The 14,879-nt window shown below is 49.0% G+C and overlaps 1 protein-coding gene across 1 annotated transcript; it reads right to left on the bottom strand.

Annotated features, from left to right (window-relative positions):
• Nucleotides 1-6,636: 6,636 nt before the first annotated feature.
• Nucleotides 6,637-13,082, bottom strand: LOC307081637 (uncharacterized protein; the record flags this gene model as incomplete). The annotated part of the gene is made up of 8 exons (XM_079744888.1): nt 6,637-6,714; nt 6,848-6,952; nt 7,627-7,766; nt 8,070-8,161; nt 8,256-8,502; nt 8,782-8,928; nt 12,284-12,744; nt 12,838-13,082. The coding sequence occupies 8 exons, from the start codon at nt 13,080-13,082 to the stop codon at nt 6,637-6,639; spliced, it is 1,515 nt and encodes a 504-aa protein (XP_079601014.1).
• Between the last annotated feature and the right edge of the window lie 1,797 nt (nt 13,083-14,879).

Genomic DNA, 14,879 nt, shown 5'->3' with positions numbered 1-14,879 from the left:
GGACATGTTGAGACGTCAACAAGAGCAGCTTAATAAACTGTCCCAGAGTGTTGACATGTTACAGCGCCCTCATCAAAGGCCTCGTGGTAACCCCATTATATGCAGGCGGTGCCAACAGCCTGGCCATTTTGCCCAGGATTGTGACGGGCCAAGGGTCCCCCCTCGTGCCCAGACCTTCTCGGCAGGCCACCCTAGGAACGATGGACAGTTTTTCCCTCGTCCGTCGGCGGGAAACTAGCACCCACCGAACTGCGGAGCCACAGTTCTGGTGGGGGGTTGCCTGGCTCGAGTAACATGTCCGTCGGATCTAGTTTAATCTCGTCATGTCCCCATTTAGATGTACTCATGGGTGGGGTCCCTGTACCATGCCTAATAGACACCGGGTCAATGGTGTCTACCGTCACCGAGACCTTCTTTTTGAACCACTTTGAGCCCTGGGGCCCTGACCGTCTGCGCTCCTGTCAATGGCTACAACTCCGGGCAGCCAATGGGCTGACCATACCATATGTTGGCTACTTAGAACTGGATGTTGAGCTTTGTGGAAAGTCCATAGCGCAGTGTGGTGTTCTGGTTGTGAAAGACCCACCTGGGGGGGTTGGCCTCCAGGCACCTGGTGTGCTCGGCATGAACATTTTGAACAAATGCTATTATGAGCTTTTTGGGCAACATGGTCCTGCCCTCTTCCGGCTGCCCTCTGTCTCCCAGGCTCATAGTGCTGTTGTTGAGGCCCTACAGCGGTGTCATTTTGCGGAAACTCACCCCATAAGGCCAGGGAGGGTCAAAGTCCGTGGAGGCCGAGCCCATCGTATCCCGGGTGGCACTATGGTTATGGTAGCTGCTACATGTTCAGCACAGTTTTCCGACACCTCGGTGTTGTTTGAACCCACGGACAGAGGACTCCCTGCGGGCTTGTTGGCCTCTCCATCCCTGATCCGGGTGAGCCGTAGTACTAGCTACATACCGATAGTGAATGTGGGCACGGAAGATGTGTTACTGTATCCTCGCGCTGATTTGGGTAGTTTGAGTTGTGTGCAAGTGGTGAGTTTGCCCGCAAGTGTCACTGAGGTCAACACTGTGACGGCCACTGTTACCTCCCAGATGGTTACACCATCAGTATCATCCCAGATTGAGGAAATTGACCTCTCTGTCTTGGCGGCTTCAGATCAGAAACAGGTCCGGAACTTACTACAGCGGTTCAGCGGAATCTTTGCCTCCCATGATGGGGACTTGGGTTGTACTAACCTCCTCTCTCATCAGATTCCACTAGTCGATGATGCGCCAGTTCGACAACGATACAGGCGTATCCCACCATCGGAATATGAGATGGCTAAGGCTCATATCAACCAATTGATGGAGGCACAGGTTATCACTGACAGTTGTAGCCCGTATGCGTCCCCTATAGTGTTGGCCCGAAAGAAGGACGGTAGTCTCCGCATGTGCGTTGACTACCGCCAACTAAATGCAAAGACACGCAAAGACGCCTTCCCTCTTCCTCGCATCGAGGAGTCCCTCGATGCACTAACAGGAGCCCGCTGGTTCTCCACTATGGATCTAGCCAGCGGGTATCACCAGGTCCCTGTCGCGGTGGGTGATCGTGCAAAGACGGCCTTCTGTACACCTTTCGGCCTTTTCGAATGGCAGAGAATGCCCTTCGGCTTGTGTAACGCACCAGCGACCTTTCAACGGTTGATGGAAAGGATTTTTGGGGACCAGCAATGTCAAACCTTGTTGTTGTACTTGGATGACATTGTGGTCTTCTCTACCTCCGTCTCCCAACACCTGGAACGGTTAGAACTTGTTTTGGGGCGTTTACAGCATGAGGGCCTTAAGGCCAAGTTGAGCAAATGTGCATTTTTCAAACAGGAGGTTGGCTACCTCGGTCACATCATTTCGAGTCAGGGGGTGGCGACGGACCCTAAAAAGATTGAGGCAGTGGCTAGTTGGCGTTGCCCTAGCACCGTCTCGGAGGTGCGTTCTTTCCTGGGGTTCGCCAGCTACTACCGCCGGTTTGTGGAGGGGTTTGCCAAGGTGGCGGCCCCCCTCCATAAACTGGTGGCGGTGCTGGGTGGCACTAAATCAAAGCGAGGTCCAAGCCAAAGTTTGCATTCCCTTTGGTCTGAGGAGTGCCAGCAAAGCTTTGATGCCCTAAAGGGAAGGCTGACCACGGCTCCTGTCCTTGCCTATGCTGATTTCAGCCTGCCCTTCATCCTAGAAGTGGATGCGAGTTACAACGGCTTAGGGGCCGTTCTATCTCAGGAACAGGGAGGGAAGGTGCGCCCTATAGCTTATGCCAGCCGTAGTCTTAGGCCCACTGAGCGCAACATGTCCAACTACAGTTCCATGAAGTTGGAGTTTGTTGCGCTCAAGTGGGCCCTCACCGAAAAGTTTAGGGAGTATCTGTTGGGGCAACGTTGTATCATCTTTACGGACAACAATCCCTTAAGTCACCTGTCCACGGCAAAACTAGGAGCATTAGAGCAGCGCTGGGTTGCCCAGATGGCCCCATTCAACTACGAGATCAAATATCGCTCCGGCAGACAGAACCGCAATGCGGACGCTCTATCGAGGCAGAACCCCTCGGACCCTCCTGTGTTGGCGGATCTGGCCCTGGGCACGACCCTTCCAACTTCCTTACAGCAAGTTGAGCAGGCACAGCCAGTAACGCAGGTGGTTCAAGCGGTGGTCACGGCATTACCGGAGAACAACATCTCCCAATTGCGCTCTAGTCAGGAACAAGATCCCGTCTTCCAGGAAGTTGTGCCACACTGGAGGCAAGGTGTTAAACCTGGGCCTACTGAGCGACAGCGAATGTCCAAGTCGGCATTGGTTCTCTTACGCCAGTGGGACCGACTAGTGGAAAGGGAAGGTGCTATGTACCGTAGGGTGTTTCGTTCAGACGGAGCAGAGGAATATTTCCAACTGTTACTTCCTGCTAGTTTGAAGTCTGATGTTTTGACTCAGCTGCATCAGGAGCATGGCCACCAGGGGGTGGAGCGCACCTTGGACTTGGCCCGTAAACGGTGCTATTGGCCGGGCATGTCCTCCGATGTGGCTCGTTGGTGCCTTGAGTGCGAGCGATGTCAAACTGCAAAAGACACTAAACCCCCAGCACGTAGCTTCATGGGGCATCTGTTGGCCTCACGGCCAAATGAGGTACTTGCTGTGGATTTCACGTCACTGGAACCGTCTCGGTCGGGTGTGGAAAATGTTCTAGTCATGACTGACGTGTTCAGCAAATATTCGCTAGCCATTCCAACCCAGGACCAGCGTGCCTCCACCGTGGCAAGAGTGCTTGTCCACGAGTGGTTTTACAAGTTTGGTGTCCCTGCTCGCATCCATTCCGACCAAGGTCGTTGTTTTGAGGCAACTCTTATCCAACAACTTTGCCAGCTCTATGGTGTTGAGAAATCACGCACCACGCCCTACCATCCTGCTGGTAATGGCCAGTGTGAGCGGTTTAACCGTACCTTACATAACCTTCTCCGTACTCTGCCAGCATCTCGAAAAAGAGATTGGGTTGCGTGCCTCCCACAGCTGCTCTTCTGTTATAATACCACCCCGCATTCAGCAACCGGCGAGTCCCCTTATTTTCTGTTGTTCGGCCAGGAGCCACGCCTGCCGCTTGACTTTTTGCTGGGAACAGTACCTGACCCTGTAGCAGGGACGGTGCATGATTGGATTGACGAACACCAAGCAAGGCTGCAAGTCGCCTTTCAGGGGGCTGAAGGCCGGATCCGAGCTGCAGCCGATAAACGGAAAGGGGCCAATGACCGCCAGGTTAAAGATCTACCACTGGGGGAGGGTGAGTTGGTCTATCTCCGTAACCTCAGTATGAGGGGCTGCCACAAAATTCAGGACCTGTGGAGCCCAGTGGTATATGAGGTTATCAAAGCCCCCCCAGGCAACGGGGCCGTGTACACAATTGCTCCAGTGACTGATCGGAGCAAAGTCCGACAGGTACATCGTGGCCTTCTTAAAGCCCGGGTAGTGAGGGATGCACCGGTAGGCCCGCCTTACACAAGTCCGCCAGTCGCTGAGACTGTTGTCGTGATGGAGGACGACATGGATGTTGATCTGGCGTTCTTGCCCCCGGAGTCACTGCTACATCCAGTAGAGACGCCGGTTGTTGCCCTTGCCTGTCCGGGCCCCCAGGTGGTGCCTGCTGACCCCCCAACACCATCGGCTGGACCTAGGCCTACTACGGTAAACACCAGTATCCCAGCCAGCCCCTCCCCTAGTCTAGACACTTCACCTAGTACTAGCAGAGTGGTTCATACTGACGGTACACCCGTAGTCTGGGTGGTAGAGACTCTGGATCCGGTAGAGGTCAGGGTGCCAGTGGTTCCGGAGCCAAGCATTGGCGGAGTGGCTCTACGCCGGACAGGTAGAGCCATGGCGGGCCAACATTCTAACATTCACCATTTACCTCAGACAGCTGGCCAGAAGGGGGTGTGCCCCAATGATCCTGTGTCGGGTCCAGTTGGTGCTACCCTTCAAAACGAGGGTTAGGGTGGGGCTGCCAACCGGTCTATCGTCGGGACGCCGACTGAAAATGTGGGGGTAGATTGTGGTGAGACGGAGGGGGCAGAGCCCTTCTTAATGATCGGGGCCGGCACAGCCAATGGCTTGCGTCTCCACCTTATTTATTCACGAGTAGCCCTTGTGTCGGGAGGTGCCACAATTGGTCTCCTCGTTACTTCCGGCTGCGCCCCTCCCGTCAACCGGCTGCCGGTATGTACGCACGCTGTTATGGATGCTCTGACTCTGATTTGTTTGTAGCATGGTGATTTACTTTTTGGGTACTGGTTGCTTTGCAGCGCTTCTGCCTGTCGCCTGCTGGTGCCCTGCCTCGGTTGGTGGTGCGTGTGGGATTACTTTTTCGCACTGGTCGCTTTGCAGCGCTTCTGCCTGTCGCCTGCTGGTGCCCTGCCTTGGTTGGTGGTGCGTGCGGGATTATTGATCGTGTAACATCCTCGATCCCCTACCGAACGTTAAAATCCAGCGGTGCTCCGTGAGCTCGCTGACTTGAGTAGGGAGTTGCCAACTTCCTGGTATGTATCCCCTATGTTAGATTGCTATGGTGTTTTTTTTAGAATTATGTTTAGCACTAACAGGGTGACCTGTATACCTTCTAGGTACTGCCGATTGCGTCATTGCCGACTGCTGTTTTTGCCACCCGTTCGCTTACCTGCAAGGCTGCCTTAGCTGTCCCGGGCTAGCCTTGAAGATAGCGGCGAAGACGCTAACAACCACTCCTTTTTAACCTGATCCGTTTGTATTGTCCTTGTGTGTTTCCACCTGTCCGTGTCGCAATTAGTGTGTGTCTGTGTGCGTGTAGACTGTGTGCGTGTGTGCGTGTGCGTGTGTGTCCTGGGGAAGTGTTTGGTTTAATTTGGAGGATTTTGTCTTTATTTGGTTTTGAGTCCAGTTTCTGTTAAGCCACTGGCAGGAGGCCTTTTATAGCTGCGGATAGCCAGTGGGCTATCACGCATGTGTAATATCTTTTGGGGCCTGTTTGGTGCATTTGGGTTTTATTTTTATTTCTTATTGATTTTCTTTTTTGTGACTTACAAGTTGTGAGTTTGGTCGTGTGTATATACTTCTTCTACTCCTTTTGTTTCCAGGTGCTGAGTGCCCACGGCAGGGAGGCAACTAGATCCCATAGGTGGTGGTGCCCTTTCTTCCCGAGTGTCTGTCACGTGTGCCCTTTTGGATTCTCTTTTTATTTTGCCATGTTGAACCTGCGTTTTGCTTTTGTTGTGAGTATGTGCGAACACGAGTGACTGGTTGGTGTCGCTGGTTTCTCCCCTCCGCGTTCCTGGTATCTTGCCCCCCCCCCTTGCCGGTAAGCCTCAGCCCTGATCGTTCTTTCTTTCCCCAACGTACAGTGTCATCGTAATTGTAATGTTTGTGTGGAACGTACATGTTTTAGTCAATAAAGACAACCTATTTTCGTAACCTCGTCTCTGGTGCCGTTAGCCAACGAACGTGTGTGCTAAGTTCTTGTTTTCCGTTCATTGATTGATATTTCCCTGGGTGCAATTCCTAGGGTGGCGTTGTCGCTTACCCCCGTTTCCTCTAATGCCACACCCACACATGGCTTATAAAAGCGTGTGTGCGATTTACAAAAGCACAGCGCGCTTTATAATTGTTTTTGTCTCATGCCACCTCTTGTGCTCCAACAGGTGTTTGTCAAGGTGTTGTCAAACAGGTGTGTGGTCAAAAATAACAAGGTTATCCCAGCTGAAAAGGATTCGACTGGTTGGTTCGGACCCCAACCTGTTAATTAATGACATGTATATAAGGAGGAATTATTGTACACTTTCATCTATGGATGAAAGTGGAAAATAACAATACAGTTTACTCCTGCTTAGGGCTCATATGGAAACAATGCACACTGCAGGCCTGGGTATGACTTCTTTTTATTTGACAGTAATATAAATACCGATAGATAAATAAATGTAGATGAATACACCACATAGGTTAAGACAAATCAAATCATTGTTTACAGGGCATGCGCATCACAGCAAATGCAATTTAAGGTGGTCGTTTCATAGACGTAAACGTCATACCATAACAGTGTATGAGTTTTAAATATGTGTAAATATTCAGTTACAGGTAGAAAAGGAAAAGGATTCAGCTGGAGAAGTGATTGAACTGGTCTGTTCCACAGGCCAACACCACTGCGTTGAACTTCCTGGGTCGGTCAGGGTCCTATCAGAGGCGGAGTCAAAGACAGAGTCAGCCCCTCACAATGATGGACACAAAGACGAGCAGACGGCATTACCCATGTGCATGAGCATGACCTCATCATTGACATCACAGTGGAACGGCTCACTGTACTCACATTGATGGGGTAGGCACAGGGTGGGACGTAACGGATCACCAGACCACAGCGCCTCCTCTGGGACATGTTGGGGTCACTGGCGTGAACCAGGAATCCGTCATGGATCTACACAAGTCGCCACAGAACCGTGAATATATAATACAGGCCGAAAATCATGTCTTCATTTTGAGACTGCACCAATTACAAATGAGAGGCCGGATGGGCCGTATTTCATTGTTTATCTCTCACACATACACATGTGAAATGCTCTCAGGTACACAGAAAATCCTTTCACGTTGTATGGTATAATATGTAGCTTACTTCTAAGTATTCTTTGTAGCATGTGTGATAATTGTTATGAACAGACTTTCGTGAGTATATGTGAGCAATTCCTCCGTGTTTATAAGAGAGAGGTAAAGTTAGACTGGGTAGCCCCGCCCATTCTGCCGGAGATTTGAATTTGCCTTGCAGAAGGGTCTGGAGAAGAGCAAGAACATTTCTTTCTGCTTCCGATACGTTTTAGCGGGAGCCAATCACCAAGCTGGCTTCTCCCACCCCTGGCGCGCTATTGGCTGGTTTAAAACAATGACGACAGGGAAGCGGCGACAAGCAGCCAATTGGGTACAGAGTCAGTTGAACTAGGCCCGATGATCACACCTCTTGAGCTGAAGAAAATGACCGCAGCTTCCCCAGACCAACGTGTGATCTACGATTGAGCTTGGTTTGGCAATAGCCAGGCTAAGGTAAAGTATGAAATACAGCCAAGGCCTCTCATACAACAACAAACTCTCATCACTTACAGACATCTGTCCGGCCAACAGAGGACAGAGGACAGCCTTCCCGCTGTCCACCAGGTCCTCAGGGATCTCCTGGTTGACCGACAGCATGTTGCCGTGGTGCTTAGCTAGCTCATGTGGTAGCATGCCGCTGCGGTGGCTCCCTATAAGGGCAACGAGGTGGCACTGGTATAAACATTATTTTATATTTAAGAAAAAAAAAATTATATTTACCCAAAAAAGAAAGAATGAAAATAATGAATGAAAGATTGATACGACAGAATGAAAGAACAAAGGCACGAGAAGAAAGATAGAGGAAGAAGAATGAAGGAACGAGAAGAAGATAGAGTTTTGATGTGCCAATGGGCCCTATAGATCTAGCACATTAGAACCAAGACAGAACAAGGCCAATAAACACGGCGAGTGATAGAAGAGGGTCAGAAGAGACCAATTGAAAGCGGTGTTACCTGGTATAACCTTCAGCGCTCCGTTATCCTCCAGTGAGTCGTCCAGGGCCAGCCACACAGAGAGCACCGGTCCTCCATCGATGCCCCAATACCTGTACCCACAAAACACACCCAAAACCCAGTTACCCAACCACGATCCCACCGTGCCTTGTGGAAGCCAGACCCCATCCTGGATGTATAGTGTACCTCATGTCTTGATGCCAGGCCACATAGGGGAGCTGGTCTCCTGGGACGGTCCCATCAGCCCGATCCACCGTAGCAGCGCCGGCACCGGATGTCGGGTATTTACAGATGAAGCGGGAGTCAAGCAGTAGGGCATCGGGGCCTACGACGGACTTGATGACCTCCAGTAGCCGGGGGTTCTTGGCCAGAGCCATCACCCACTGGTACTGCAGGTGGACATTGTGAAGGCTGTACTGGGTGTACTCCTTACCTGCGCGGTAAGGAAGGCGTCGGGTTGCGTCAGTGTTAGTGCATGAATCACCTGAGGTAGTAGCGGTTAGGCTCTGGTTGTCGGTTCTGTGGCGTTTGTAAGGTAATGTATGAATTGGCTGCACACACAGTTAAGACAGCCATGCAAACACACACACACGCACAAACACGCACGCACACACACACACACACGCACGCATGCACGCACGCACACACACACACATACACACATACACACTCCAACTCCTACATCAGTCCTTCTTGTGGTAAGCGTACTCACCAAACTCCTCCTCTAGGGCAGAGAAAGCCTGCCTGGCGTCCGACAGCTCCGCAGGGCTCAACACAGGCAGCCCTGAGATGTACCCCTGCTGGTTGTAGGCGTCCTGTAGCTTTTGTGCACTCATCTCTGCTTCTGCTGTTCTTGCTCCTGTATTCAACAAGAAACAGCGACCCCCTCCGTTAGCATTCACTGCCGCTAAATACAATCTGTTACTTGCTTATTGAATCTGTTTTGTACGCAGGGCCGGGAGGACGTGCCAGTGGAGTCTTTTTCTTATAAAGCGCGCATGCATGTTGAGTTTTATCAGCAGAGTGTTGTGCTGACGATGCGTAGGAAGGAGGCTGACGACTTCTCTCATTATAGGACATTTATTTTTGGAACAATGAAATGTGGCCATCTGCCAGTTGGGTTGACTTAAAAAAAAAAAAAACGTCACGCACAAAAATGTCCATGTACGGGAAGTCCATTAGGTCACAATACAATACATGAACATTCATTACATTAATTATTGTGTGTGCTCTTGCGTCCTCTTGTGTCGCTAACAGTAAACAATATTTACAGTCATGTAACCTGAGAACATAAAAAATAGGCTTACATTTTAACACCCCCACTTGTACTAAGGTTGGTAACACAAAAAACACCAAAACAAGATTAAAGAAATGTGTACCTTTGGCTTAGCCATATTAGTCACCAAAAAGAAGACCTGCAAACTTTCCCAGTTTGAACTTGCTGACAGGCTTCGTCATCACATCAGCGACCATTTCATCAGTAGCACAATACATTAAATTCACCTTACCCTCATTCACAGTAGACCTAATGAAGTGATACCTAATGTCTATGTGTTTACAACGCTTTCTATTCACAGGATTTCTGGCAAGAGCAATCGTCCCCTGATTGTCTTTGTGTATTACCGTTTGTGTGTATTGGTAACTATCCATATTCTCCAGTAATTGTTCTAGGTAAAGGCATTCCTGAACAGTAGAAGCAAGTGCCATATACTCTGCTTCGCATGTGGAAAGTGCAACAGTAAGTTGCTTCTTTGCCTTCCATGAAACAAGTGCACTGTTTTCACTAAGACTAACACAGTATCCTGTGGTACTGCGGCGATCACTGGTATCAGCCGCCCAGTCTGCATCACTGTAGGCTTTTATACCAAGATTCTCAGTGCTTCTCCTAAAGGTTAAACCTTTGTCTGCTGTACCTTTAAGGTATCGCAGGACATGCTTCACAGTAACCCATTGCTCCTCTGTAGGCTCAGCTAGGTACTGTGACAGCCTGCTCACCACAAAACTCAGATCAGGCCTAGTGCAGGTCGTCAGGTATATCAGACTGCCCACGGCCTCTCTGTACATCCTGATATCTGTCATTTTAACTGCATCATTACTGTATTCAAGCTTTTGCTCACAAGGGGTATCTCTCACCCTGCATTCTGACATGTTGAAACGCTGTAGAATTTTGTTAATGTACTTCTCTTGTGACATCTTAATGCATTCATCAGAAAAATCTAAATCAATACCAAGAAAATGTTTGAGTTGCCCCAAATCTTTCATCTTGAATTGCTCTGCAAGCATCCCTTTCACCTTTTTCAGTTTTCCTTCATCGCTTGCAGCGATGATCAAGTCATCGACCCACACAATTATGATCACTTTCCCTTCTTTAGACTCTTGGGAATAAACACAGTTGTCAGCTTGGTTTTGTGTGAAACCATTTTCAGTTAAGCAATCATGTAAAACCCTGTTCCTGTTTCTTCCAGACTGTTTGAGACCATAAAGCGATTTCTCTAGCCTATAGACTACACCCTCTTTTTCTTCATAGCCCTCTGGTGGATTGATGTAGATTTCGTGGTCGATGGGGGCGTGTAAGAACGCGGTTTTCACGTCCATTTGGTGGACCAGTAAATTTTCCTGCACTGCCTTCTGTAGCACAATTCTAACACTGGTTAGGTCTGCTGTAGGTGAAAACGTTTCCCCATAGTCTACCCCCATTTTCTGGCTGTAGCCCTTGGCGACAAATCAAGCCTTGTACTGGTCATTCCCATCTACACCAGACTTGATTGCGTAAACCCACCTACCCCCCACTGGTTTCTTGCCCACGGGTAGTGTTGTCGGGGTAAAGGTTTTATTCTCATTTAGAGACTGGATTTCCTCATTCATTGCTTTTCTCCATTCTTTTGAATTGTCTGACTGCATTGCTTCACCATAAGTTTGCGGAATGCCACAAACTGCTCTGCAGCAGTAGTCTACTGTGACATGCATCCCGTCACTATCACTGTCTTCTCTCACAAAGTCACCTAGGTAATTTGGTGCCCTCCTTTCTCTTGTTGGATACCGCCTACTCTCAGGATCGACGCTTGTAAGACTTCCAGTTTCATTATGCTCAGTAGACTCATTTGCTGCCCTTGGACTATCGCAATGTGGACTTTTACCGGGTTCATTTTGCTCTAGAGCCTTTTCTGCACTCCTGTTGACCCCCTGCGTCCCCCTAGTCCTGACTCTGTGCTCCACACTGTCATCATTTAGATCTGGCTCATCTGTCTGTGTTTGTTTTTCTGCAGCTGTTTTGCTCACAAATTTCACCAGCCTGTGTTTTTGCACTTTGTTTGTATTTGGGTGATACACCAAATACGCTGGGCTATTTTTATCGTACCCCACAAAAAGCCCCTGATCACACCTGGAGTCAAGCTTTCCCTTTTCCTGCTTATAATTGTAGCAAACAGACCCGAATCGTTGCATTCTGGACACATTGGGCTTTTTGTTTGTCAACATCTCGTAAGGAGTCAGCCCTGTGCGCTTGTTCAAGCATCTGTTGCGTACCGTTGCTGCTGTTTGTACTGCGTAGTGCCAAAGGTGTTTTGGTAACTCACTTTCAATTAGCATGCACCTGCCCATCTCGAAAAGAGTACGCCACCCACGTTCTGCTGTTCCATTTTGATGCGGTGAGTACGGAGCTGTCGTCTCATGCCTAATTTTGCTTTTCCTCAGCAGCGCCTGGAAATCACCATCTGTGAACTCAGTTCCATTATCAGATCGCATACACTTCACCTTCCCATAAGGGGATACATCTGCAAGGAATTTTTCAGTTGCCTGCACTGCGTCACTCTTTTTCTTTAGAAAGTAAACAAATACTGCATTTGAGTAATCATCGGTAAAAGACTGTGCATATTTGTACCCATCTAATGACTCAGTGGCTATTGGACCTGCAAGGTCTGTGTGTATCATTTCTAAAGGAGCCTTTGCTCTGGCATCGGGGTTCCTATTTCTAGTTTGTGTAAACTTCACTTGAATACACACCTCACACTCTTGGTCAGGCTTACTCATTTTTCCCTTGATCTGCATACCATCAACAACATCATGTAACCTAAGCACATCATCATAATTACAGTGGCCTAGTATCTCATGCCATGCTTGGATGTCGTGGGTTGCATTACACTTATCATCAGTTGACTCAATCTCAGTGTGCAGGTAGTACAACCTGCCAAACTCATGAATGTCAAACCTGGTACCATATCTGGTTATCAAGACATCATTGTCTTCTTTGAAGACGACTGTGGACCCATTCGTGGTTGCTGCCTTCACCGAGAAAATGTTCTGCGGGTACGACGGCACATACAGAGCATCCAACAGTTTCGCATTGCACCGCCGTCCACTGCTGTCGATGAGGGTAACCACTGCCGTGCCTCTCCGCTGAGCGACGCCGCTGCATCTGGTACCATCAGCCAACTCGACGCTGTGAGTCTCCGGCCTGAAGGTGCTGTCGAAACTTGTGAACAAGGCGATGTCGTTGATGACGTGGGATGTGGCCCCGGTGTCCACCATCAGGCCCCTCTCCTGGATGGTGCGCGCCGACTGCCGCTGGTCACTGGACCGTCCGTCCGCCATCTTGAACGCGAAGTCCTCCTTTACCTCAGCATTCTCCGACACTTTGCTCACGCCGTCCCTTCGGTCTCTGTCTTTGTCTTTTCGTCTGCATGTCGCGTCCCTGTGTGTGTCACTTTTGCAAACACTACACCACGTCTTCTGTCGACACGCTCTCGCTCTGTGCCCCTTGGTCCCTCACTTGAAGCACACCATCTCGCTGTCGTCTTTGCCCGGTCCATGTGCGCTGCTACTGAGAGGTCGTCGTCCGGTTCTCCCCTGGGTCTTCATCACGCTGTCATCGTTCGACAAGGTTGCTCTGATGTTCTCTGTTTCCTCGAAACTCCGCAATTTGGTCTTGAAGTCAGCAAACGTGATGTTATCGTAGGTGTGCGCCACATGAATTGCGAATGGCTTGAAGCTCTCTGGCAATCCCTTCAGCGCCATAGCCACCAGCAAACTGTCCCCCAGCGTTTCTCCCGCGCTCCTCAGGGCAGTTATGGCGGTCTCTGCTCTAATGATATAGTCTGTTACACTTTCGCCGATGGACTTTTGAAGTGAGGTCAGCGTGGTGTATAAACTAATTATACGAGGCTTTCCCTTCCCTGCATAATAGTCTTTCGGAATATTTAATGCTTTTCTGCCATCATCTTGCGCATCTCTCATTACCAGAAACAGACTTTTGTCATCTAGCAGTAGGATCAGCTCTGCATACGCGTCCGCGTTTTTCTCAGGATCTGCTGCTATTTCAGCTTCTTCTACTGGCTCATTCAACACAGTGTTTTTCAGCCCTAATAAACGAAAGTGTCCCAACAATTTAGTTTCCCAAACTTCATACTTTGCCTCGTCGCCGTCGAATACCAGTCGATGTAGCCTGCTGCTACTTGCCCTTCGTTGCTCTGCCATGCTAGCTTGCCCCTCTCCTCAGGTTAGCAGCCTTCCTCAGCACGCGATCCGTTGCAACTTTCTTGGCTTTCGTCGACTATCTTCTCCTCCAAACGTCTCCTGGGCCCATAATCTGTTGAGTTTTATCAGCAGAGTGTTGTGCTGACGATGCGTAGGAAGGAGGCTGACGACTTCTCTCATTATAGGACATTTATTTTTGGAACAATGAAATGTGGCCATCTGCCAGTTGGGTTGAGCGCGGACTTAAAAAAGAAAAAACGTCACGCATAAAAATGTCCATGTACGGGAAGTCCATTAGGTCACAATACAATACATGAACATTCATTACATTAATTATTGTGTGTGCTCTTGCGTCCTCTTGTGTCGCTAACAGTAAACAATATTTACAGTCATGTAACCTGAGAACATAAAAAATAGGCTTACATTTTAACAATGCAGGTTTTTTTTTTGTATGGGGCAATTGAAACAAACGCTTTATGGGAAAGCTGACAAATTGCAAATGATCAAGCATGTTGTGAGACTATAGACACATATCGAAAGTCATTTGAACCTGTATTGTAGGCTATAGGGCTAGGGCATGGTTGGGTACATAGGTCTATATGTTCCCCCTATTGTGTCGAACTTTTGACCAAATTATTTCTATGTAAAGAGGAGTTCTGCTGCCCGACCGTCCCCAGGGAAGGTCATCATCAGTACTGCACATACGGGACTCTATACTGGTGATCATGGCTTAGGTTCCCCGCATCAGATAGCCGAAAATCTGTTGATTGTACAATAGCCAGTGGTCGAGTCGTAAAAAAGCCAGGGGGGATGGTGGATTTTAACATATAGGGACAGATCATTTGTGCTGATGACAGCGCATGTGGTGGGAGACCAACGGTGTGATAATTATTATTATTATTATTATTATTATTATTATTATTATTATTATTATTATTATTATATATTTTATCCACAAAAATGCAGCTGATCGGACGCATCACACGATTCGGAGGCATGCATCACATTTAAGGATTTTAAAAACTGATTCTTATTCTATTTTTTCAAAAATGCATTCGGCAGAGAAGGGAGACTAGCGTTGCTCACGGGTTGGAATGAAAGATGAGATGCAGAGACAGCTTTGCGCTACCAGTGTCGGTTCGTACGGTGTGGAATGAGAGCTCGTTAAGGCACTATTGCGCAAGTACGCGGGCGCGCCGCTAGCGTGCCTGCGAACTTGCGCAATAGCATACTGCCCGAGAATGCAGTATCGCTGTCAAATCTGTCCCTGGGAAAAGTAACGGTGCGCCGAATTGAAAAAGGAAACCGCTATAATGAAATAGCGGTAATATTTCCACA

The sequence above is a fragment of the Pollachius pollachius genome (assembly GCF_949987615.1).
Source record: "Pollachius pollachius genome assembly, chromosome: 10".
In the NCBI taxonomy this organism is placed as follows: Eukaryota; Metazoa; Chordata; class Actinopteri; order Gadiformes; family Gadidae; genus Pollachius; species Pollachius pollachius.
Note: the sequence above shows the minus strand (reverse complement) of the source record. Positions and strands in the feature narration are given on the sequence as shown.